This window comes from Clarias gariepinus, chromosome 15 (assembly GCF_024256425.1).
Source record: "Clarias gariepinus isolate MV-2021 ecotype Netherlands chromosome 15, CGAR_prim_01v2, whole genome shotgun sequence".
In the NCBI taxonomy this organism is placed as follows: Eukaryota; Metazoa; Chordata; class Actinopteri; order Siluriformes; family Clariidae; genus Clarias; species Clarias gariepinus.
Genome location: NC_071114.1, coordinates 1876326 through 1902809, shown reverse-complemented (window position 1 = coordinate 1902809; position 26484 = coordinate 1876326). Strand labels below are relative to the sequence as shown.

The 26484-nt window shown below is 46.0% G+C and overlaps 1 protein-coding gene and 1 long non-coding RNA gene across 2 annotated transcripts in view; one reads left to right on the top strand and one right to left on the bottom strand.

The window, feature by feature from the left end:
- Positions 1–22509, bottom strand: part of dagla (diacylglycerol lipase, alpha) — a 33809-nt gene extending 11300 nt beyond the window's left edge. The window contains exons 1-17 of the mRNA XM_053513335.1: positions 21779–22509; positions 9880–9981; positions 9564–9775; positions 8840–8941; positions 8575–8713; positions 6562–6649; positions 6282–6416; positions 6111–6188; positions 5906–6030; positions 3988–4138; positions 3631–3714; positions 3462–3539; positions 3290–3370; positions 2787–2929; positions 2593–2661; positions 2429–2501; positions 1868–2073 (exon numbers count right to left, since the gene is read on the bottom strand). Of these exons, the coding sequence (XP_053369310.1) occupies positions 1868–2073; positions 2429–2501; positions 2593–2661; positions 2787–2929; positions 3290–3370; positions 3462–3539; positions 3631–3714; positions 3988–4138; positions 5906–6030; positions 6111–6188; positions 6282–6416; positions 6562–6649; positions 8575–8713; positions 8840–8941; positions 9564–9775; positions 9880–9974 (1859 nt within the window). The 5' untranslated portion in view covers positions 9975–9981; positions 21779–22509. The remainder of the gene's footprint in view (positions 1–1867; positions 2074–2428; positions 2502–2592; positions 2662–2786; positions 2930–3289; positions 3371–3461; positions 3540–3630; positions 3715–3987; positions 4139–5905; positions 6031–6110; positions 6189–6281; positions 6417–6561; positions 6650–8574; positions 8714–8839; positions 8942–9563; positions 9776–9879; positions 9982–21778) is intronic.
- LOC128543044 (uncharacterized) lies at positions 2019–3802 on the top strand. Its single transcript, XR_008365692.1, has 3 exons — positions 2019–2094; positions 2453–2526; positions 3698–3802. It is a non-coding gene; the product is annotated as an uncharacterized LOC128543044 (long non-coding RNA).
- Positions 22510–26484: the final 3975 nt, after the last annotated feature.

Below are 26484 nucleotides of genomic sequence, written 5' to 3'. Positions count from 1 at the left end.
GTGTGGAGTTTGTGTGGAGTGTGTGTGTGTGGAGTGTGTGTGTGGAGTGTGTGTGTGTGTGTGTGTGTGTCTGGAGTGTGTGTGTGGAGTGTGTGTGTGTGTGTGTGTGTGTGTCTGGAGTGTGTGTGTGGAGTGTGTGTGGTGTGTGTGTGGAGTGTGTGTGTGTGTGTGTGGAGTGTGTGTGTGGAGTGTGTCTGGAGTGTGTGTGTGGAGTGTGTGTGGTGTGTGTGTGTGTGTGTCTGGAGTGTGTGTGTGGAGTGTGTGTGGAGTGTGTGTGTGTGTGTCTGGAGTGTGTGTGTGGAGTGTATGTGGTGTGTGTGTGGAGTGTGTGTGTGTGTGTGTGGAGTGTGTGTGTGGAGTGTGTCTGGAGTGTGTGTGTGGAGTGTGTGTGGTGTGTGTGTGTGTGTGTCTGGAGTGTGTGTGTGGAGTGTGTGTGGTGTGTGTGTGTCTGGAGTGTGTGTGTGGAGTGTGTGTGGTGTGTGTGTGGAGTGTGTGTGGAGTGTGTGTGTGGAGTGTGTGTGTGTGTGCAGTGTGTGTGTGTGTGGAGTGTGTGTGTGGAGTGTGTGTGGAGTGTGTGTGGTGTGTGTGTGGAGTGTGTGTGTGGAGTGTGTGTGTGGAGTCTGTGTGTGTGCAGTGTGTGTGTGGAGTGTGTGTGTGTGTGTGTGGAGTGTGTGTGCAGTGTGTGTGGAGTGTGTGTGTGGAGTGTGTGTGTGTGGAGTGTGTGTGTGGAGTGTGTGTGGTGTGTGTGTGTGTGTGTCTGGAGTGTGTGTGTGGAGTGTGTGTGGTGTGTGTGTGTGTGTGTGTCTGGAGTGTGTGTGTGGAGTGTGTGTGGTGTGTGTGTGGAGTGTGTGTGTGGAGTGTGTGTGGTGTGTGTGTGGAGTGTGTGTGTGGAGTGTGTGTGGTGTGTGTGTGGAGTGTGTGTGTGGAGTGTGTGTGGTGTGTGTGTGGAGTGTGTGTGTGGAGTGTGTGTGTGTGCAGTGTGTGTGTGGAGTGTGTGTGTGTGTGGAGTGTGTGTGTGGAGTGTGTGTGTGTGTGTGTGGAGTGTGTGTGTGTGTGTGTGGTGTGTGTGTGCAGTGTGTGTGTGTGTGTGTGTGGAGTGTGTGTGTGAGCTCTGTGTGTGTGTGTGTGAGCTCTGTGTGTGTGTGTGTGTGAGCTCTGTGTGTGTGTGTGCAGTGTGTGTGTGGAGTGTGTGTGGTGTGTGTGTGGAGTGTGTGTGTGGAGTGTGTGTGGTGTGTGTGTGGAGTGTGTGTGTGGAGTGTGTGTGTGTGCAGTGTGTGTGTGGAGTGTGTGTGTGTGTGGGTGTGTGTGTGGAGTGTGTGTGTGTGTGTGTGTGGAGTGTGTGTGCAGTGTGTGTGTGTGTGTGTGTGGAGTGTGTGTGTGAGCTCTGTGTGTGTGTGTGTGAGCTCTGTGTGTGTGTGTGTGTGAGCTCTGTGTGTGTGTGTGCAGTGTGTGTGGAGTGTGTGTGGAGTGTGTGTGTGAGCTCTGTGTGTGTGTGTGTGTGAGCTCTGTGTGTGTGTGTGTGAGCTCTCTGTGTGTGTGTGTGTGTGAGCTCTCTCTGTGTGTGTGTGTGTGCTCTGTGTGTGTGTGTGTGTGTGTGTGAGCTCTGTGTGTGTGTGTGCAGTGTGTGTGGAGTGTGTGTGTGAGCTCTGTGTGTGTGTGTGTGTGTGTGTGTGTGTGTGTGAGCTCTGTGTGTGTGTGTGAGCTCTGTGTGTGTGTGTGCAGTGTGTGTGGAGTGTGTGTGGAGTGTGTGTGTGAGCTCTGTGTGTGTGTGTGTGTGTGTGTGTGAGCTCTGTGTGTGTGTGTGTGTGTGTGTGTGTGTGTGTGTGTGTGTGTGTGTGTGTGTGTGTGAGTCAGGAGAGGGCAGGACCAGGTTTCGGGCGGGTGGTTGTGTACGACGTGGATGATGCGCCCGGGCAGGTAGAGGGGCGTGGAGGCAGACAGGGCGATGCTCAGGTCACTGGGGTGGAGACACAGCCGGGAGGTGGACGGGGTCACGCCCTGGGACGGGGGGTCGTCCTCTAACGGCAGCTCCGTCTTGGGGATACACTTAGTGCCTCCTATGATGATCCTCCACTGAGAGGCGGAGACAGAGAGGTGTGTTATTATTTCATATTTTAAATGTTTATAATATTTATAGATTTAGATAAATATTAATTATAATGTCATCAAACATCTATAATCAGGTTGGCAACAATGTCTTTACTTTATAACATCCACGCCAATAAAGCCTTCTGAACTGAGTGTGTGTGTGTGTGTGTGTGTGTGTGTGTGTGTGTGTGAGGTGACTGATGTATTCAGGGGTCACAACATCTTTAAATATTTTCATATTTTCATAAACATGATGTCTACACTTACACGACATGCTTATGCATCATATAATCAGTGAGGGACTGTGTGTGTGTGTGTGTGTGTGTGTGTGTGTATTAACCTTCGGCTTATCGCTCTTCTGCAGCACTTCGAGCAGGTGTCGACGGAAACCCTCGAGCTGAGAGAGGCCGATCCTGAGGACGTACAAATCACTTATGGGTAAGCAACACACACACACACACACACACACACACACACACACACACAGTCTGGTGCAGAACCCACCTGGGGACGAGATCTTTACCCAGCACCACTGAGGTGACAAACTCTTTTGAGTACTCCATCGCATCCTCGCTGCAGAAGAGACGCAGTTATACACACACACACACACACACACACACACACACACACACACACAGAGGGTTTCACAGAGGGTTTGACTTTAACAGGCCGTGCTCTGAGTGAGGAGTGTGTCTGACCTGAGCAGGCCCCCGGGCGGAGAGTAGGCGTAGCAGCGCAGCGTGGGGTACTGAGGGCGGAGCAGGAAGGACAGGATGGCGGCGGTGCCCGCGCCCAGAGAGTGACCCACGATCACCAGCCCGTAGTGCATCGTCCCCTTACTCTGAGACACAACACACACACACACACACACACACACACACACACACACGAGTGTAACATCTGATTAGTTGTGTGGTATATTTACAGCTGCTCCCTGAGACTATACACACACACACACACACACACACACGCACAGAGCTCACACACACGCACAGAGCTCACACACACACACAGAGCTCACACACACACACACACACAGAGCTCACACACGCACACACACACACACACACAGAGCTCACACACACACAGAGCTCACACACACACACAGCTCCAGTTCTCTGGAGACATGATTAAAGATCAGTCCACCCAGGAATCAAAACAAATAAACAAAAAACAAATAAACAAACAAACCCAGACATACCAAATCTCTGCCAAAAGCCTGGGACAGAATCATGTCCTGCTCCAGCTTCTTCTTAATGTACTCCGCTGAGTAAACCATTCCCTAAAGAGAGAGAGAGGAACAGATTGTTTTTATGGAGCAATGTTGCAGTGTGTGTGTGTGTGGGTGTGTGGGTGTGTGTGTGTGTGTGTACCTTATGCCCAAGCCAGACACCGTGATGTTCCTCAACAGGCAACCGCTCCGAGTCTCCAGTGAGATCAGTCAGGGCATCCTGAGACAGAGATACAAAGTATTATCAATAAATCATTTTTGAAATGTAAACGTGTGTGTGTGTGTGTGTGTGTGTGTATAAGAGAGCTCACTTTAGGTGAAAGCGTTCCTCGGATGCTAATTACGACTTTCTTCTTTCCATGATCCACCGCTACGTAGAACGGCGTCTCGTAAACCTACGACAACAACAACAACAACACAGGTTATTATTCATCACCTGACTGTTGGCACCATGAGGACGGAGGCGCCGCTCTGTGCAGCTCAAGACATTTCTTCTGGAAAACAGAGGAACACACGTAGACTTTAATGCTAACTTCTACAATAAATGAAATTTCTGATCGTCTGATTCAAACTGCAGCTAGGGGGCGCATGTGAGCACTCCTCTGAGGACAAAGATTAAAAAAACTGCTTCACAAACTGTGTTTGTGTGTGTGTTCGCGTTCTCTCACCGCATCATGGCAGGATGTGTAGACGATCTGAACCTGTTTAAGGTCCCGGTCCAAAAACTGTCGGCGGATAGCGAGGACGTTACAGCCGCAGCAGTTGTCCTCCTCTACTGTTACAGACTGGGAGAGACGAGACCTGGAGCCAGACGTGCAGCTAACAGAGAGAGAGGGACAGAGAGAGAGAGGGAAAGAGAGAGAGAGGGACAGAGAGAGATGGACAGAGAGAGAGAGAGGGACAGAGAGAGATGGACAGAGAGAGAGAGAGAGAGGGACAGAGAGGGAGAGAGAGAGGGGGACAGAGAGAAAGGGACAGAGAGAGAGAGAGAGGGACAGAGAGAGAGAGAGAGGGACAGAAAAAGAGAGAGAGAGAGAGAGGGACAGAGAGGGAGAGAGAGAGGGGGACAGAGAGAAAGGGACAGAGAGAGAGAGAGAGGGACAGAGAGAGAGAGAGAGGGACAGAAAAAGAGAGAGAGAGAGAGAGAGAGAGAGAGGAACAGGGCGAGAGAGAGAGGGACAGAGAGAGAGAGAGGGACAGAAAAAGAGAGAGAGAGAGAGAGTAACAGGGCGAGAGAGAGAGAGTGCTGCGTGTTTAAAAGTCACGTCTTAACCCTTTCTTCTTCCACTTCACACAACAGTCCAGAAGGTGGCAGTATTGCACCAGTAGTGGTTATACTCTTGCTAAACGAGAGTATAAGTACTTTTCAGAAAATGGAAGCAGCTTCTCTTCTCTGAAGAGTTTGTGGTAAATTTTAATGGATTTATCCATTTTAGAGCGTTTAATGTTTAAATTTACTTTAAAAAAAACGTGTGTAAAAAGTGAATTGATTCCAAATTGAAAAGTGACTCGTTGATTCAATGAATCGATTCAACCAGCGAAACATCCATTAACCTGTGTAAGTGATTTAATTACACCGCTCTACTCACTGTGTATCTTATGAACAGACAGAAGATCCAAGTCCCTGTCCATCAGGATTAAACACGTTTAGTGATCAAACCTACAGTGATGTTAAAAAACACTGTCGAGCTCCACTTCTCTGCTCTCCGCCGTGTCGACCAGTAAAACTACAACTAAAACTAACAGTAAAACTATCACTGAAACTACCTGTAAAACTACAATTGAACCCACCAGTGGAACTACCTGTAAAACTAGCAGGGAGCCTACCAGGGAACCTATAGTAAAACAACCACTGAAGCTACCGGTAAAACAACCACTAAAATTATAAGTGTAACAACCAATTAAACTACCGGTGAAACTTCCCGTAAAATGACCACTGAAACTACCAAAGAACCTACCAGTAAAATTAGCTGTAAAACTACAAATGAATATTTTAATAAAACAAACACTGATACTATCAGTAAAACTACCAGTAAAACTACCACTGAACCTACCAGGAAAATAATCACTGAAATTATAAGTGAAAACAACCAATGAAACTATCAGTTTAAACTACCACTGAAACTACCAGTAATACAACCAATAACACTACCAGTAAAACTACCACTAAAAACGATCACTAAAACTACCAGTAAAACCACCAGTGAACCCACCAGTAAAACTACCACTAAAATTACCAGCAAAATTACCACTAAAACGATCACTAAAACTACCAGTGAAGCTACCAGTGAACCCACTAGTAAAACGACAACTGAAACTACCAGTAAAACAACCACTGGACCCATCAGTAAACCATCCAATGACATTACCAGTGAAACTACCAGCAAAACTACCAGTAAAACTACCACTGGAACTACCAGTGACACTACCAGTACTTGACTGATACCCTGGTAACTGCTCCCTGCGTCCTCCTCTTCATTGTTACTGTTCCTCTTCCTGGTGAATGTTTAACTCTTCTCCGCTCAGCCCCTCACACACCCTCCCAGTCTAGCTGCTCCTGGTCATGTGCTGGAGAACGGTTCTTACGTGCAGGAGCTGAGGAGCCTGCAGAGGCCGCAGGTGGAGTTCCTCAGCAGGTACATGGGCCAGCCGTACGCTGCCATGGCGAACAGCATGTAGTAACACACCTCCTTATACATGGCCATCTCCGTCTGCGTGAGAGAGAACGATTACACACTCGCACCTACAGGTCACAGGAGGAACAAGTCTTCACACACACACATGTTCTCACCGAGTTCTTCAGATCCAGGTAGCGTGTACTACGCGTTACCGGCATCCCAGAAAGGAAGGCTAAGATGTCGTTGTTTGGCTAAGGGACACAAACACACATACATGTCTGAAATCTAACAGAACTCACGTTGCATGTGTCCGGTATGTGAACTAAGCCGGTTCTGGTTCGTACCTGGTCCAAGATAGCAGATCTCTTAGCTCTTTGTCTCTGCCGGAGCAGCACCAGGCCGGCAATGATGTCACTGGGGACGATGTCCAGATCCCTGAAGAACTCGGCGAAGAGACTCGCCACCTCCGAGTAGGCATCCTGAGAAAGCAGAGAGCAACACGCCGTTAATGTTCACCATCTGTATACAGGACGAGTCTCTGTTTACACACTGTTATTAGCAATGTTAGTTCTGTGTGTGTGTGTGTGTGTGTGTGTGTGTGTGTATGTGCGCGTGCATGCTTACAGACTGTGTGTCCTTAGCTCTGGTGCAGCACATAAAGAACCTGAGTCTCCTACTCCAGCTGCTGGCCTGACCTTCCTCTAACCTGTGTCTAAGAGTCGGAGAGGAGAGGAGAGGAAAAGAAGGAATGAAACACACATTAATCACAGTGGGGATAGGAAAGAATCAACCCCTTTAAAACAATCACATCTTGTTGCTTTGCAGCCTGAAATTAAGACGAACAGTTTGTTTTATCCAGCCTACTTTACCCAGTGCAACATCAACATCATCAACGTGTCAGAAAAAAACTGAATGACTAGTTTGGAAAAGGACCACCGCTCCTGACTTGTAAACTCAACCAGGTGAAGCTAATCACCTTCTCAACGGTACACAAAGCTCTGCACAGTACTTTTCTGTTTAAGTTGAGTTGACTTTGCTGGTGAGTGTTAGTGGACTGCAGTCTTCAAGTCATTCCACAGGTTTAATGTGGTCAGTTTCGCCGGGAGCTTCACTGGGGTCATTGTCTTGTTGGAAGGTAAACCTTCTTCCCATTGACAACTCTCTGGCAAAGGGCAGCAGATTTCCTTCAAGAATTTGATGGTATTTTGCCCAATTTATTTTCCTTCTATCCTGACAAGTGCTCCAGTCCCTGCTGTAAGAAACACGCCATAACATGATAGTACCATCTCCATGTTCACTGTTGGAAAGGTGTTATTTGGATGGCGAGCTGTATTGGGTTTCCACCAGACATAACGTTTGATGCTGTGGCCAAAAAGAATTATTTTAGTCTCATCTGACCATAACTTGCGTTTTTACAAAGCGTAGTCGCTCCTGCAACTGCTTCAGAGTTGCTGTTGGCCTTTTGGTACCCTCTCTGACCAGTTCTTCTTCTGGCTCTTTCATCTAGTTGAAGGAGTGACCAGGGGGGTCTGTGTTGTACGAAATACCTTAAACTTTTAAACAATATTCTTCACTGTGCTTCTGTGTGATAAAGACTTTGTATCCAGTGCCTTGAGACCCTTATCTGATTGTTAGCCTCAGTTGCACCACCAGGGACTGAAATCCTCCAGCTTTTGATGCTCGGCTAATCCAAATCACCACAGCTGAGCTCACAGTTGAAATCAAATGTGTGCTTTATGTACCATGGAAACGGTGATCAGCTTCACCTGGTTGAGACGACAGGGGTGATCCCTTTCCAAATCAGTGATTATGTTTTTTTATTATTTTTTCGGACATGTTAGCGTTATATTTTTCACTTGAATGTTGAAAGTCGCAGTGAGTAAATACAGCTGGATAATATTGAGAATGTGATTATTTTAAAGGGGTGATTCTTTTCTATAGCCACTGTATGTTGTAGATGTTGGTCAGGTCACAGATCCTCATCACACCTCCTCAGAGAGGAAGATGGAGAGAAGCAGGTTTGGAGCGAGTTCCCTCAGTGTGTGGCCATGAGAACAGCAGCGACTGACCGCTCAGTATCAGGTGTGTGTGTGTGTGTGTGTGTGTGTGTGTGTGAAGGCAGAGACCCCGCGAGCTAAATGCCAGCTTCCTCAGGGTCTGGGCAGCACTCAGACTCTCACACCTGGAAGCTCCACCACACACTATGTGTGATCCTTACTGACAGGACACACAGCCATCTCTATCAGAACGCCATCGTCCAGCAGTGGTGACGTCATCAGCAGCCCCAGCGATCCAACCGTCCCGCTCGCCACACCGCCATAACACCAGTACCGTCAGAGCTAAGGCGTGTCCTCACACTGTTTATACACCGCCGCGTTTGTTAATGTCTGGAGAGGAGAGCTGTCTGGACGTGCCAGGAATGCTCAGGACAAAATGCACACACACACACACACACACACGCACACACACACACACACACACACACACACAATCTACAAGCCTTGGAGGAAACTTACACAGGGTCAGAGCCAGAGTCATGAGGGGGTGGGGTCCTGGAATAGTTACCTGAGAGTGTGTGTGTGTGTGTGTGTGTGTGTGTGTGTGTGTGTAGCCGAGTGTGCATGATGTGTGTCATACCGGAGTGTGTATGTGGTCAGGTTGCGCTGGCGGCGACGTGTGGCTTTCAGCTTGACGAAGGTTCTTCCCGTGGGGTCGAAGGTGCACATCATAGTGAAACACACACTGAAGATCACTAACCAGTTACACACCACAATACCTGAAACACACACACATGTAACACATCACCTCTTCACACAGGTGTCTGACTGCTTAGGTGACTGATTATGTGTGTGTGTGTGTGTGTGTGTGTGTGTGTGTGTGTGTGTGTGTGTATGAGACTAACCAAGAGCGAGGTTTTTAGCCGTGACATCAGAGCAGGGTTGGTAGTACTGCACCAGCCAAGCGATCCCGACCACCGCGTACACCAACTCTACCAGCAGGATGGCTGAGACACACACACACACACACACACACACACACACACAGATCCTGTTTATTTATCTTCCCCACATCCTCAAACACTGAAAGACCAACAAGTTAAAAAACTCTCAGACACATTTAAGCTGATTATTTTAAAGCTAAAACCAGTTAAAAAAAGGAACCGGGCCCAAAAGCCCACTGGGACAGGACCGCCGCTGCCCCTGGGTCACACCGTGGAGATCTTCAGTGCAGGAAAAGCAGGACGCAGGACAGTTCCTTAGTGTTCCCGCTCCACAGACAACGCGAGCTTGTTTTATACGACGCATGAACGCTTCAGGTCTCTGAGATTGAGTTTGGCTGAGACCTGGCAACCCTGCTGGACTTGCCGATGGCAGCGTGTGACACGTCCTAGCAGAGGAGAGACAGAGCTGACGTCCTGTGACGGGGAAAGGTCCCAGATCTGGGTTGTGTCAAAGCTGAGGCAGAGGATTCTGGGATATGAAAGGCTGTACCCTGCGTGTTTACTGTTTCAGTCTGGTGTGTGTGTGAGAGCAGTGCGACCTCTTTATAAACGGGTCAGCCAGGCGCAACAGAAGGACTGGAAGAGTGTGTGTGTGTGTGTGTGTGTGTGTGTGATACTTCCTTACCGAGCCGTATATAGAGCACGTACTGCACGGCGTCTCGGGGCTGTGTGTAAAGGATGCTGCCTCTCATGCTAAGCCACATGATGGCGCTCTCGCAGATCAGACAGCTGATCAGGATGCCCATGTAGCCGCGGCCGTGGTCCACCAGCGTGACGGAGCAGGACTGATCCGAACCATACGGGAGCCCGAACAGAACCACCGAGAGCACCACCAGCCTGGGGACGCGACCACAAACAGCGGCAGAATTACTGTATCAGGTCTAGCTAATCACACACACACACACACACACACACACACACACACACACTCTCGTACTCACCATATGCAGTGTAGTATAAAGAGGAATAATGCGGGCAGCACCAGGTCATCACTGCCAACTGACCAGCGCCGCCGAAACATCACCATGCCCGGCATCACTGCCCTGAAACACACACACACACACACACACCTAGAGCTACAGACCTGAAACCCATCACACTTCTGGGACTTAACGCCCCACACACACACACACACTCTTATGTCACTAACTGTTTCGACAGTGCATGACTGACGACCTCACCCTCGTGACACACAGATCCGACTGGCAAAGCATCAGCTGAACTGGTCAAACTGGTAACCCAGTACACTAACCCAGTACACTAACCCAGTACACTTCCAGCTGCATTATGCTTCTGGCTGGAATGACGCTAAGTTATTCTAACAGAACATTCTGGATAAAGTTTACGAAACAGGTTGGGAGGGTGGGGGGGGGTTTGGTGGGGGGGGGGCTGAAGGAGGGACGAGAAGATTGAAACTTGTTCACAGTAAACGTGAGGAGCAGAAGGTCCTGAGGACGAGGGAACTGGGAAACGGATAAAAAACAAGAGAGAGAGAGAGAGAATCAGCAGAAATAAGAGAGAGGTGAAGGAATGGACAGAAACGAGAGCAATGCTAGAAACCAGAGAGAGAGAGAGAGAGAGAGAGAGAGAGAGGGAGAGAGAGAGAGAGAGTGTTCATTAGTCCGACGTTGGTTTGTCACCGTCAATGAAAATGAGGCTCCTGTCCGGTTGCCGTGGTAACCGCACCCTGTAATCGGGCAACTGGTTCTGTAGCATCGAGTGCGATGAGATGAATCAATACACACACACACACACACACACACACACACCTCAATGGCAAACACACACACACCTCAATGCCAAACACACACACACACACACACACTTAACACATGCATCGTAATTGACGATGGAACACGTCCTGGAAAATAAACGCACAGGCGTGAGTAAAAGCAGGAGGTGGGGGGGGGCAGTGAGGGTATCTGGATGTGGTTCTGCACGTCGGCCATTTCTCTGTCACCACACATCCTGGAGCAGAGCAAACTTTTTGTCACGACAGGTTCCGCTTAGACACAGAGGACACGAGGACGAGAGCGGAGAACACGAGCTTTACTGGGAGCTGTGGAGGGACGAACTGGGTCGGGTCATGAGGCGATCACTCCGGGGACACACAGTCACGTGCACGCTCAACTTATACATTCACACATCTTACTATAAAAAAAAAACACGCACGTGCACGTGCACTGACCGACCGACTTCTGACTTCTGACAGACTTGGCAACCCTGCTACTGATGAAGTGTGATCACATGCCACAAGGCACTGGAGACACAGTCCAGACGACACAGTCCAGAAGACACAGTCCAGAAGACAGATGTGAGAATGGCAGGTGTGAAGAGTTATCAGTCACGTCTGTCCAGGAAGGAGGGCTGAGAGGAACGCCTGTGTTCACACCGCTGTGACCAGAGGGGACATCACAGCACACCGACCGGCTGGTACTGCTGGCTGGCTGAGTTATTCACGAGATAGAGCCTCTTTCTCCTTGTGCTTAGTGGGTTTCCTCCAGGAACTCTGATTTCCAGACACATGGGGTGGGTGTGTGGGAATTGTCTGTGGTGTATGAGTGACGGGTCGGCATCCCATCCAGGGTGTACCCTCACTCTCTGCCCCGAGCTCTCCGCCCCCAGGATCAGTGCTAGAGATGATCTACAGATGGATGATGGATGGATGGATAACGACTCCTTCATCTCATACATGACAGAGCGGTTAGTGTACCCCAGTGGCGCTCTCTGGGATGTGATGCAGCACCACATGAACGCAGGGATCGAGCACGGCCCCTAATGTGTCGAGGCTGTCCCGAGAGACCTGGAGACTCCAGTACAGCACTGAACACACACATCATCGATGAAACCCCCGGGCGATGGCGTCTCCAGCCAATCAGCACCTGAAGACCTGAAGCTTCAGCAGGAGAACATTGATCTGTCCGTATCGACCTCTGGGTTCATCTGTCCATCACCGAGAAGGAGCGACGAGGGAGCGATAAATGTCACGCAAGGGGTGAAGGGCGGGAGAAAGAGAGAGAGAGAGCTACACTGTGTGAAGACATACCCATCATGCCCTGGGGCTACTGGGGCTACTGGGGCTACTGGTCAGGGAGCGAGGGAGTCATGTATGAAACGCTCCAAATAATCATCATACCATCATATTTATAACCTCAACTCGTTAGAAAGATTGTAAACCTGTGTAAATTTCAGTTTAGAGAAAAAAAAAAACAAACAGCACAAGCTCACACACTCACACACACACTCCATTAAATATATCATCGATTATAACGTTATATAAAATGTATGCAGGTGGACGTCCACCTTCGCATGGGTGAGTCACGCTGCATCAGTGCGTTACCCAGGATTCACCCTGAGTGTGAGGACACAGGAAGTGAGATCATCACTGGGGCGCTTGTTTAACAGCAGCAGGAATCGTGGTCAAGTGGCTCTTTAATTGAAATGGGATTGTGTGTGTGTGTGTGTGTGTGTGTGTGTGTGTGTGTGTGTGTGTGTGTGTGAGAGAGGGAGCGAGCAAGAGAGCGTCTATAGCATTCTGACACCTATACATTAACGCAGTGTGTGTTTGTGCATCTGTGCACAAACACACACACACACACACACACACACACACACACCAGTAAAAGAGGTGAAAAGGAGCGAGTGGGTGGTGGTGGGAGTGAAAGACAGTGAGTGAAGCGAGAAAAACATGAAGAAGAAAGAAAGATAAAGAGGGAGAGAGAGAGCGAGTTTGAGCAGAAGACGAGAGGGAGAGCGGAGTGGGTGTGAGTGGCACACAGTCCTCATTCTAAAAAAAGGACATGATGCCAGTTCAGTGCCAGAGACTGTATCTGGATGTGTGAGATAAAAGTGCAGGAGGAGGAGCAGCTGCGCACACGGAGAGATGGAAGAAGCGAAGATGGAGGAAGAAGCCGCGGAGACCGACCGCGAGAAGACGTGTTGACGTGTACGCGCTGGGTTTAACACGACCACACGCGTCATTTACCGCAAGCAATCGAGAGATGACGAGCATGAGGGACAGAAAGACAAGTGATGAAAAGTGTTAGGATTCTGGGGCGAAGAAAAGAGGGTGAAGAAGGAGCCGTGTCCTGAGGGACAGGGAGGAGGAGGAGGAGGAGGAGCGTGAAGGAACGCAGCGGCTGACAAACCATGCTAAAGAAATAAATAGGGCACGAGTAGAGGACAAGAGACAAGTACAGAGAGAGGGGGAGAGGGGAGGGGGAGAGAGAGAGAGAGAGAATAAAAAATTATTTTACAACCATATCCATATAGCAATTATCAGTTAATAAGGAAACAAACCAATAACTAAAATAAGGGATAATTAGTGTAAAGGAGGAATAAAAACAGTTCACCTTCATCACTAAAACAGATCACGCTGTTTTTATGACCCCACTTTAGCATAAAGTCAAAGTCAAACATTTACATCTCTTTTGACGCGAGCTTTCACTAGAGCTCTGAGAACTGAAATGGGCTGGTCAATCCTTTTCTCTCTATCGTATTTTTCTGATTTGTGTAAATAACCATTTTTGCTTCCCTACAATAAAGTGGATCAGTTCCCATTTCTGTTCATCAGCCTTTTTATAACCAGCTCCAAAGATAAAAGAAACCTGAGACCATTTATCACCGAAAGAGTTAAAAAGTGTTTCAGCAGCTCGAACCAGAGGGTTACGCCTTTTACATTTATAAATAACGATGAAACATAGTTTCAGTATCAGCACAGAAGGGACACGTCTTTAAAACATCTGGATTTAGCTTGGACATTAAAACATTGACCCCCACAGCTCTGTGTAAAGTTCTCCACTGTAAACCACACGCTCGTTTCCTAAGTGGTGATTTATACAACACTCTCTCACTGTCTCTGTCCTCACGTCCAGCTCTCTTTTATTTACAGTTCTTCTCTTGACGGGTTGCTGATCCATCTTTTGATGATGGTTTCCATGTGCCGTAGTGACCGTAGCCCGAGTTCCTGAACCACCGCTCTTGTGTCCTTAAAATCCAGTCCTGCCGTGTCTCTTCATTGTTGTGAACTTTCTGTTGTAGAATTTGTGTGAGACCTGGAGAACTGTCCTTAATGTCCACTCGTCCTCCTCCCAGTAGTGGCTCTTCCAGCAGGGCCTCGGGATTCACACACGAACAGAGTCCATGGGAATCAGATCCCATCAGGTATTTGCGGGTTTGAAACCGGAATGCTGTGATTCTGCTCCCAATGTCTATCAAACCTTGTCCTCCTTTTTCTTTAGGAAGAGAGAGGAACTCAGAGGAACCCAGTGTACATTGTCCCATACAAAATTGAATAGACATGATTGGATTTTTCCAACAAGGCCCGTAGGCGGCTCCAGGGAGGCTACACGAAGCCACAGTGTTGAGGTTACTAGGTTGTTTGCCACAAGTCCCCTCCCCCTGGGGGACATGGTTAGTCGATTGGTTAGTGCTTTTGACATTATTTTATAGTCTGTACAGAGCAGTGACACTGGACACCAGTTTTTAATGTCCTGCGAGGCCCCTTTTTTTTGGGGAGGAGGGTGATCACCGCTCTCCGGCTAATCAGGGGTAGACACATTTCTCTCCAGCTTTCGTTGAGGACTTTCAGCAGATCCTCTCCGAGCTCTCGCCAGAAGGACTTGTAGAATTCCGCCGGTAGGCCGTCAAGTCCAGGTGCTTTTCCTCCGGCCATTGAATTCAAAGCAGCCTGCAGCTCCTCCAGAACCGGCGGTCCTTCTAATGCGGCGTTGTCCTCCGGAGAGACCTCTGGAAGTCATTTGGACACTGTAGTCACTCTTGTACAGGTCTTTGTAAAAGTTTGTAGCATACCGTCTGATGTCATTACTGTTTGTTATGTGTCGCCCATCCTCTGTGTGCAGTGTATGCATGAATCTGCTCTGTCCCTAAAAAAACCTGTGATGGAGCGTCCATCTCGTCAGCCCCTTTAAAACGTCACCTTACAAGGGCACCCTGTGTTTTTGTGCCCAATAGATCCATCATTAATGCCTTTTTTGCTTTAATGTTTGGGGTTATATTATTTCTATCTCCACTTTCTGTAATGGTTTGGCGTTTGTGACATTGGTAGTGTACTGTGTGACTAATATTAATCTACGAGCAATCACGTCTTGTATGGTGTAGGATTCAGGTAAGAAGTGCCTTCAGTGAGCCTGCCGAGCTCAGCACTACCCCTCCGTCCCACTCCATCACCCAGTCAGACTCATCATTCTTCTCACTACCTGTTTCCTGTACCAATGTCACATCTATATGTTTTAATCTAATCAATCCGTATAATTCTGCCTGCTGTCTTGTACCCCACCTACCCCCCCCCCTCCCCAGCTCCCTGTCTTTTCCTCTTATGGCCGTTGCTGAGTTGACGTTGTTTGTTGGGGAAGTGCTGGTCTACTCGAACTCTCCGATTTTCTGTTTTTTTAAGAAATAGTTTTCTCTCTTTTATCTTTATGTCCCCCGTTTTGCTTGTCTTCATCACTTTCTGTTTCTTTCTTTTTCAGGACAGTCCCGAGTTAAGTGACCCTCCTGACCACAGCCAAAACATTTTAAGTTTCCAGAAGTTGCAAAGATGGTGAATTCCTCCCCGTGTACGTTCACTTTGAACCTGATGTTCAGATCTTCGTCCCTGCTCGTTAAGATCATGTGGACGTGTCTTCTACAGAAGACGATATGTCTAAGCTCGGGGTCTTTGCAGCCTGCTGGTATTATTTTTATGAGCGACACTAATTTCCCAAGTCTGTTGAGCTGTTTACTTAGAACGTCGTGGTCAGTGTCGGGGGAACTGCACTGTTTTTGCGGGGGTACCGAGGGGGAGAACATTTACAGAGGTGTCCTCAATGACCACCTTGCTAGCTCTTACTGTCTCAGCTTCGTGAATCTCATCAACAAAAACACTTCAGCCTGTTGATCCGGGCGGCGACACGAGGCTCCTCCCACCAATCAACTACAGCTGGAGCGCGTTCCTCCACGGAGCACGCGACAGGCGGGAGCACTTTAAACACGGCCTGTGCCGGAGAGGGCACGGCGTTTCACACACACACACACACACACTCGCTTGCGCATGCGCACTAACGTGTGAAGTATGTAAGAAGTGTGTGTGTGTGTGTGTGTGTGTGTGTGTGTGTGTGAAGAGCCTGTGATTGATAGTGCATTTGCTCTATGTTTTATTTGATGATGTAATAATACACATATACATAATTAATGCTTCCAGGACAGAACTGATTTCAATGTGTTTCTACCCAAAGTGTGTACATGCTCACACACACACACACACACACACACACACACACAGAGCTTACTGTTGCCACACAGTTGCCTAGCAGCAAAGTAACACACATGTCGTCTTTATGGTCTCCGTATGAGACAGAACGTGTCCACCAGCGACTCCACCGTTTGCTGATGTCACACACATGAAGAGCTCGAACGTTACTGCGGGAATCTTCTGAACAGTTCAGCCATGAAACACGCCGGCGCTGCGGGCTAGTCTATAGCCATTATAGCATTAAAGGCTAACAAATAACCAGCATTACAGTGAGGACTAATCGATTCTGTTCATCCCATCCATCTGATCTGTATCGAGGTTTTAACACTCAGTGTCGCCAAGTTTCTCTACTGAAGGATATCATGGAAGTTTGTTTAAAAAGTCTCAGCACAAACTAGCGTTACAGTAAAGACTAATCACAAGCTAGTGTTATGGTAAGACATCGGCACACACACACACACACACACACACACTTATCCAGAGCAACTTACATCAGTGCTTATCAGTCAAACACTGTTGGGAAGGATAATTTTTTTTGGGTGCTAGTGTGTGTGTGTGTGTGTGTGTGTGTGTGTGTGTGTGTGTGTGTGTAAGCAGGGGGTGATGGGGGGGCGTACTGGCTATAACCCGGATACCTAAAAAAGACTGCCAGTGACTCGGCTGTACGGACATCTAGAGGAAGTTCATTCCGGGACAGAGAACAGTCTAGACGCTCGTCTCGACCCCTGAGAGACGGCGGGACCAGTCGAGCCGTGCTGGACGTGCAGCGGGAACACTACTAACACTAGCGTTACAGTGAAGACTAACACAGTATGTCCTGGGGATCCGTCCAGGTCAGAAAACTCCACATTAACATCGAAATGTCTCGAGACTCTGTAACTAATCACGATTTTAAAAACATTTTTAAATAATTATATTCTATGAAATAGTTCTGTGTCCATTTCCTTTTTATTTCTGAAATACTGATGATGCTCAGAGTAATGCTGAGCGGCTGAACAAGGATAATGTGTGTGTGTGTGTGTAGTCACCTCAGGTCACTACTACAGCGCCATCAGGGCTAATAATCAATGAGTCACGCGTTTACACTCCTAAACTATTATCATGTGAGAAATGTCTATAAAAAACCTTTATAATTAAAACTTACATTCACCTTTCAGTTGCAGCTTTATGTCTAAATGATCTCCACAGAGGTGTTTACACACACACACACACACACACACACACCCCGCCTAGTTATCAAACACACATGTGACCGTGGGCCGAGACAACAGCAGCCACGTCTCAGTGGACACACACACACACACACACACCATGTCTGTTTACACGATCGGGGCCAAGCAAACACACTACAGTGTTATTTACATGACTGCTGGTAACCCCAGGGTGAAGCTGGAGGACGCTGACCGCACTGCGTCTGTGAGGGACGGGTTGGACCTGCTCAGGTTCCTGTAAGGACAAAGCCGCTTCCGTCAACTCCGTAAGACACAAGACGAGAGAAAAGTGTTAAGATAATAACTCCAAGCACTATAACAAACTCTACATTACATAACTAATGTGTGTGTGTGTGTGAGAGTTGTTAACAAAACACCAAATAAACAGTGTTATTTAACACCTTCCTAAATATCTGGCGTATTATTAAAGCTTTCGATCAGAAATGATTCATTAATTAGAGAGAAGCAGAGGCTCGTTATTAGCAGTTGTATGTACACAGGGGAGGACAGATCACGCGTTCGTTAGCTAGCTCACATGAGCGTGTTGTCCAGGCTATCAGGGCTAACATAATGAATCTCCATCAGTACGATGAGCTGATTATGGACTGTGGAAATCACACCAAGTCCCGCGCTGGGACGCGTTATGTAACGACAGCCTTCATCCTCTTCTGATTACACCTATAGCAACGAGGATGATGATGATGATGATGATGATGTCTGTGGTGGTGATGATGTCTATAGCAACATCAATAGGAATGATCATGTCTCCATCACGCTGATCATATTTACTGTACGCGTCGTTAGCGTTTGTAGAAAGAGTTTAAATCTAATAATAATCTGATCTGATCTTTAATGTAATCAGTGATATTATTATTATTATTATTATTATTATTATTACTATTATTATTATTATTATTATTATTATTATTATTATTTGAGGTTGAAGCCCACGTCCATGTCTGTGTGTCTCTCTGTACAGCAGAACTCTCTGTCTAACTTATTAATACAAAGAAATCCCATTCTGTAAGGTTGAGTATCTTACGCCTTGTTTACACTAAGTTGTCCTTCTTTGGTGCTCAGACAAATACACTCCCTGTTCGGTAATCGGAGAGTGAATCACAGATGAGAAATGGAAAAAGTAGATAAAAGGATAAAGATGAAGTTTTGTCTTAAAACCACTCCAGCGTGTTAAAATTCACTTATACCACTTCAGCGCTGTTATTTCAGCCAAAGTGAAAATATGAACTAATCCCAGTCAAAATATTCACTTTATCTTTTCTAATTAATATCTATTGGTGCAGGTGTTTGTTTACATTGAGACAGGAGCGCATTAGTAGATTATTTTACAGTAGATTATTAAATCCCACACATAACTGTTCATAACATCACTTTTACTCCACATGTAGATTTTAGCGCCTAACACCGGGCTCTCCGTTCAGGTACTGTACACCTCGCCCTCACCTCGGACTGCTGTGGACGTGTTCACTCTAACGACTCGTGTTTTATCTCATGGTGGCGATTCCCATTACTGCTTTTTATTAGCGGCGCGGTTTCAGAACATATGAGAATAAACTGGTTTTAAACTTCCTGCAGGAGGAATAAACATACGCTGGTCTGACTATTCATCCTGCCAGGTTACAGTTTCATAGTCTACTTCTCCATGTTTTGGAGTAAGCCATGCTGTGTCATGCTATTGTGTGTGTTTGGCAGCTTGTAGGTGCCTTACGGTCGTCTTTCACGTACTCCGTCTATACGCGGTACACTGTTGTGTCGACAGGCTCTGTTGAGGGACACGCCAACTTTGAGGGAAAAAGCAATGTATTCGTCCAAAAAAAGCCTCGGATGCTGTGATGTGATCTAGCGCATAACTGTTCATAACATCGCTTTTACTCTACATTTTGATTTTATTTATGGTGCCGGTTAAACTTCAGGCAGAGATCTAAGGACTGGAAAAGTTTCATTCCATTCTGTTCAGACAGTTTTGCGTAATGCTGTGCTGCAGGACCTGAAAACCAGTCTCGAAAAAACTTCTGTCTGTCTGTCTGTCTGTCTGTATGTCTGTCTGTCTGTATGTCTGTCTGTATGTCTGTCCAGCCAGAAGTTTTTTCGAGACTGGTTTTCAGGTCCTGCAGTGTATGAAACGTAATTATAGTACAGTATATGTACAGACGAAACCTTTATTTTATTTATATAGTTACAGCTATAGCTGTATGTTTATGCTGATTATAAAATCGATAAGACTTATGATTTCTGTGATACCCATAACGGTCATGTGTGTATGGTGATGATACAGTCTATAGTGACAATAATGTCTAGGGGAATTACAATGTCTATAACGTCTCTGATATTATCATGATAACGTATATAGTGTATAGTGTCTCCAGGAATGATAACATTACCGACAGTGATCACATCAATCACAATAATAATGTCCACCATGCTGATAATGTACAGTACATAGCATTGATAAAGTCTTCAGCAGTGTGAATGTCTGTGGTGAACGTACTGTAACATTGATGATGATGATCTCGTTGGTGGTGATAACGTCTCCTTAAAGACTTCAGCCATTATAACATTAACGCTTGTGATAACGTCTGCAGTGCAGGTAATGTTTTGCCAGTATTGTATATAATGAGGAGGTTTATGGGAAGTTTAATGTAGTGAATGTGATGAAAACGTACATAAAGTTGATAAGTTGTACAGCTATGAAATGTGTGTATGGTGACGATAATGTTTCTAATGATAACATTGATAACATCAATTACACTAGCCATGTCCATCATGCTGATGATATCATACTGTATATATTGTACATTGCAATAAACGTCTGTAGCGATGTAAACACTTTATACTGATTGTAAAGTCTATAACGGTGATAATAACGTTTATGATAAGTACAATTTCTATAATGATGTAACATCTCTGTGATTATAACATCTACAGAAATGTCCTTTTATCTATTTCTCTTTAACAATGAAAAACATCTATAACTGATTGTGGTGGTGACGATGTCTATTAGAATAATAACATCTACAGTGTCCACAGTGAGATTTGTCAAGTTTGACCCTTTTTGAGGACATTTGTCCTTTTATACAAAAACTGCAAACGCTAATGCCGGATAACGTTCAATCTGATTAATGTCGTAGTTGCGTTTAAGGTTTATCGTAGCACAGATTAGCATTAATAAGTATTAATTAGCGCGCTGAGACAAAAGGTGTGCATGCGTGTATATAAAATACAAATCACAAATCGTTTGGCATGAGATTTTCTCGTCTGTGGGATGCGTGGGATGGCACAGATCCTGCACACAAATCTAGGACATGTTTTAAAACACACCACCACCATCACACCTAGCGGTATTTTACATAACTTGCTAGCAAAAAAAAAAAAAAAAACTGGCAGAGTTTGCTTAGACACTAAGTGTTGGACAATATTCTGAGCTCTGGTTTTTTGGCAGCGTATCAGCAAAGGAAGAACAAGAAACGGGGTAGAGCTTAACTAGCTTTAGTGGCACGGCAGACCAACACTGTGGACTGAGGAGAAGATCTCGATTACACACCACCAGGAACCTTCGTGATCTAGATGCAGAAACAGCCAGGAGATTAACAGCAGATTAAGCGTCTCAGATTAACCTGTGCATTAGATTTATGTTTTTTTGTGGATTGAATTACAGAGAGAGCGAGACGGCTCTGTCCACGATGTTCTGGAGATGTTCATGGTTGAACAGCATGATGGGATTGTGTTCTCGGTGAAGAACCCGCGCTCTCGAACACAGGGCCACGGCCTTTACCAGTAGAGCCGATTTATTTTTTTATCCCATTCAGCTGACGAGAAAACACTGTACACGTCTGATCACACACAAACATCCAGTCTGATCGATTCTCATTCGATATGAAAGCAGATGCACTTCCAGGAGAGAGACAGCGCGCGTCCACCACGGCGTCCATTAAACCCTTTCAATACCCGAACCACAAGCCGGCCTTTAATGCGTCTAAGCTCATGCACATCCGTGAGATAGCATCGTTTCCTTTTCCCAGAGCATTTTGTCTATCTGTGGATCTGTGTGTGTGTGTGTGTGTGTGTGTGTGTGTGTGTGTGTGTGTGTCAGCATGCTTGATGCTTGTGATAAGCCGTCCATGTGTGGTGCGCTGTACTTGCACGACTTCTGCATTTGAGACGATGGACGCTTGCTGATAAATGGTGTGATATCAGGGGACATTAGCATGCGCTCCACTGCCTCACACACACACACACACACACACACACACTAAGAGAATGACCAATGAGAGGGGCTGGATGTTGCATCCTGCCTGGAATACGTGTGACACTTGTGACGGTCTGTGAGGAGGACACCTGTAACCCCACCACGTCCCTCACCTGCTTTAGGACGGCGTCTTCCCGAGACCGTCGTCTTCTCCGCTCCTGGTCTCTCTCCCATCCTCCGCAGACAGATCTTCACCCAGACGTCTCTCCGGGGCAGAAGGACTGAAATAGCCAAGCTGTCCCTGTCTCCTTTATGTCCTCACACTGAAATGTCTCTCCCTCCTCCTCATCAATAATAATAATAATAATAATGATGATGATGATGATGATGATGATGATGTAAGGTTCCTCAGGAAACAGGTTCAGGACGCGAGACAAAGCAGGACATTCTGTGTGTGCAGGGGATCAGACCCACACTGTCGGCGTCCCTCCGAACATCAAAGAGACCGGAGGAGTGGGATGAGTCCCCGCTCCGCGCCGCGCGCGCGCGCCTGTCCCCGCTCCGCTGTCCCTCCGTGCTCGCGCTCTGGTCCGTCCCCGCTGTCCCCGCTGTCCCGTGTCCCGCTCGGTCCGGACTCACACACACACACACACACACACTCGGTCCCTCTCTGTACGTGCCGTGCGTAACGCGCGAGCAGGGTGTGACTGTTACTGCTCCGTGTTTTTCTCCCTCCAGCAGCAGCAGCAGCTCACACACACACACACACACACACACTGGGCTCTGTGTTCTCTCTCTCTCTCTCTCTCTCTCTCTCGGGCGGTGCTGGGATTCTCAAACAAACCCGCAGCGCAGAGACTCACACACACACACACACACACACTGCGGCCTGAGCGGAGACTGCGTAACACACACACACACACACACACCGGGATCTGCTCTGCACGGGATACACACACTCTCTCTCTCTCTCACACACACACACACACACTCTCACACACACACACCGGGATCTGCTCCGCACGGGATACACACACTCTCTCTCTCTCTCACACACACACACACACACACTCTCACACACACCGGGATCTGCTCTGCACGGGATACACACACTCTCTCTCTCTCTCACACACACACACACACACACTCTCACACACACACACCGGGATCTGCTCCGCACGGGATACACACGCACAGATCGAAGCCCCTGTGCACGTGCTCTGTGGTTATTTCTGGACACACTGTATATAATATGACATTATAACACGTCATGTGTGCTTTAGGTCGAAGCCCCTCCACCAGGGTTGCCAGATCATTCCAAATTCCACGAGGGAGGGGGCACAAACTTTTGACGATATTATGTTCTCTTCGTTAAAAAAAACTCTTTATTTGGACTTTCAGACTTAATAATGTAACAAAGAATGTTTAACTTTATATAATAAAACTAATAATGAAAATGCTGTTTTTATTTTTATATTAAATGAATTTTATACTCTTCTCTCTTCTCATGGCTGATTTCTTTAATGTATCTGTTTAGTTTATTATTGAGGAAGAAGGTCCATGTCTCGTCAGTTTTGTAACAGATAGATATTTTATTCTATTTATTTATTAAAGAAGGCGTAGTCAGACCATTACAGTTAATCACGTGAACAGGATTAGGTTTCTGTCCTTCTGTTATGAATTTATGTTTTTTAATCTTTTCACATAAGTACGTAAGTTAGTCTTTACTTAGTTAGTCTTTTACCGGCTGCTCCGGTCGAGGGGTCGCCACAGCACTGTTCGATCCGCACACCATCCTGGCACGGGCTTGACCTCAGACGCCCTTCCTGACACAACCCTCCTGTTGTATCCTGGCTCTGGACGGGCACTGAGCCCAGTGGCCGGGGGAGTGGGAATCGAACCCGTGTCTCGCCACCAATGGCCTACATAAGTACCAAGACATAGAGTGTATAGAGTGTATGTACTAGAGGGTACCCTTGGCTCTGACCATGTGCAGATCCTGAGCCCTGTGTGTAGTGTGTGTCGTTCCTGTAGACGCCCTGTGGGATGACCCGACCTTGTGCCATGCTGTGTGTGTGTGTGTGTGTGTGTGTGTGTGTGTGTGTGTGTGTGTGTGTATGATGATCAGTGTGCAGTAATGACGTTAATGTCAAACCTGCAGCACATTCCTCTGGTCCATCGGCTGGGTGAAACCCGCCAACATGGCAACCCACAGGCACGTGAAGGCGCTGCGCTGAGAGCGTAAGTCTCTACGTCACTGCGCTTCGTGAATACCTCCTCCTACCGGACACTTAGTGTACTGCAACCTGCTGCTGATGGCACCGTGTCAAAGTGTGCGTGTAGCGCGATCATGTACAAACACAACAAACCACACACGCTTTAATAACGCTGACCCTGGGTCTGTGACGTCATTTCCGGCTGTTCAGCAGCGGTTCGACCCATCATTCAGGTCTAACAGGAAGTAATGGGGAGGGGGGGGTCTAATCCCCCAGGCTGTCATGGTATGTTCCCCCATGCCATTCCACTTAAGATGACGTCACGTAAGATGAGTGACATATGACGTCATGTACATTGCTGCCATGCTGGAGTATGCGTTAAAGTGATGGTGAGGTGATGATCTGATGAGAACTTCACTGGAAGACATTTGCATATTCGTTGATGAATAATTTGTATATTTAATAAACATCCTGATATTTGCAGATTAACATAACAGGTTAGATGAAAAGACGTGGATTTACTCAGAGTGGAACTGCAGCAGGTTTTATAACTATAGCAGACAATATGTTCAAAACGACTTCTTACAAAAGTGCAAGGCTTCGACACGCCAAGCTAATTACTTCTATTTTATTTACTAATTACTTCTATTTTATTTACTAATTACTTCTTTTTAATTTACTGCAACATACTGAGGCGTGGGCGGGGCGGCGGCTGACAACCGTCATGCCTTGCGGGGGTTCTCTATGTGTTCACCCTGTTGGGGAAGGTTGTTTGGGCTGCGGCTTCGGCCATGTTTGTGTGTGAAGTGTGTGTGAACTGACGAATGTGTTCTGGTTTATGCTAAGGCTGAGTTGGGTCTAGGTCTCATGTGAATGTGTTGCTCAATCTATACAGCACAGTGTTAAATAAAGTACTCTCAGCCATTGCATTGGGCAGCAATTAAGCTCAATTGTCTCGCCAACATCCTTTTCGGGGGTAAAATGCTACAATACAATTAATAGTGCACAAGAAGGAAAAAGTAAATACTGTAGACTGTATCCAATAACCACTCACTAATCACACATTAATCACCGTTACTATCCAATAACCACTTACTAATCACTTACTAATCACCGTTACTATCCAAAAGCCACTCACTAATTACCGTTACTATCCAATACTCACTCATTAATCACTCACTAATCACTGTTACTATCCAAAAACCACTCACTAATCAACGTTACTATCCAATAACCACTCACTAATTAACGTTACTATCCAATAACCACTCACTAATCACTGTTACTATCCAATAACCACTTACTAATCACTTACTAATCACTGTTACTATCCAATAATCACTCACCAATCACTCACTAATCACCGTTACTATCCAATAACCACTCACTAATCACTGTTACTATCCAATAACCACTCACTAATCACTTACTAATTACTGTTACTATCCAATAATCACTCACCAATCACTCACTAATCACCATTACTATCCAATAACCACTCACTAATCACTGTTACTATCCAATAACCACTCAATAATCACTCACTAATCAATGTTACTATCCAATAATCACTCACCAATCACTCACTAATCAATGTTACTATCCACTAATCACTCACTAATCAACGTTACTATTCAATAACCACTCACTAATCAATGTTACTATCCAATAATCACTCACCAATCACTCACTAATCAATGTTACTATCCACTAATCATTCACTAATCAACGTTACTATCCAATAATCACTCACTATTCACTGTTACTATCCAATAACCACTCAATAATCACTTACTAATCAATGTTACTATCCAATAACCACTCAAGAATCACTCACTAATCAACGTTACTATCCAATAATCACTCACTAATCACTCACTAATCAATGTTACTATCCACTAATCACTCACTAATCAACGTTACTATTCAATAACCACTCACTAATCAATGTCACTATCCAATAATCACTCAATAATCACTTACTAATCACCATTACTATCCAATAATCACTCACTAATCACAGTTACTATCCAATAACCAGTCAATAATCACTTACTAATCAATGTTACTATCCAATAACCACTCAATAATCAACGTTACTATCCAATAACCACTCACTAATCACTCACTAATCAACATTACTATCCAATAATCACTCACTAATCAATGTTACTATCCAATAACCACTCACTAATCACCGTTACTATCCAATAACCACTCAATAATCACTCACTAATCAACGTTACTATCCAATAATCACTCACTAATCACTCACTAATCAATTTTACTATCCACTAATCACTCACTAATCAACATTACTATCCAATAATCACTCACTAATCAACGTTACTATCGAATAACCACTCACTAATCACTGTTACTATCCAATAACCACTCAATAATCACTCACTAATCAACGTTACTATCCAATAATCACTCACTAACCACTCCCTAATCAATGTTACTATTCAATAATCACTCAATAATCACACACTAATCACCGTTACTATCTAATAATCATTTACTAATCACTGTTACTATCCAATAACCACTCAATAATCACTGTTACTATCCAATAACCACTCAATAATCACTTACTAATCAATGTTACTATCCAATAATCACTCACTAATCACTCACTAATCAACATTACTATCCAATAA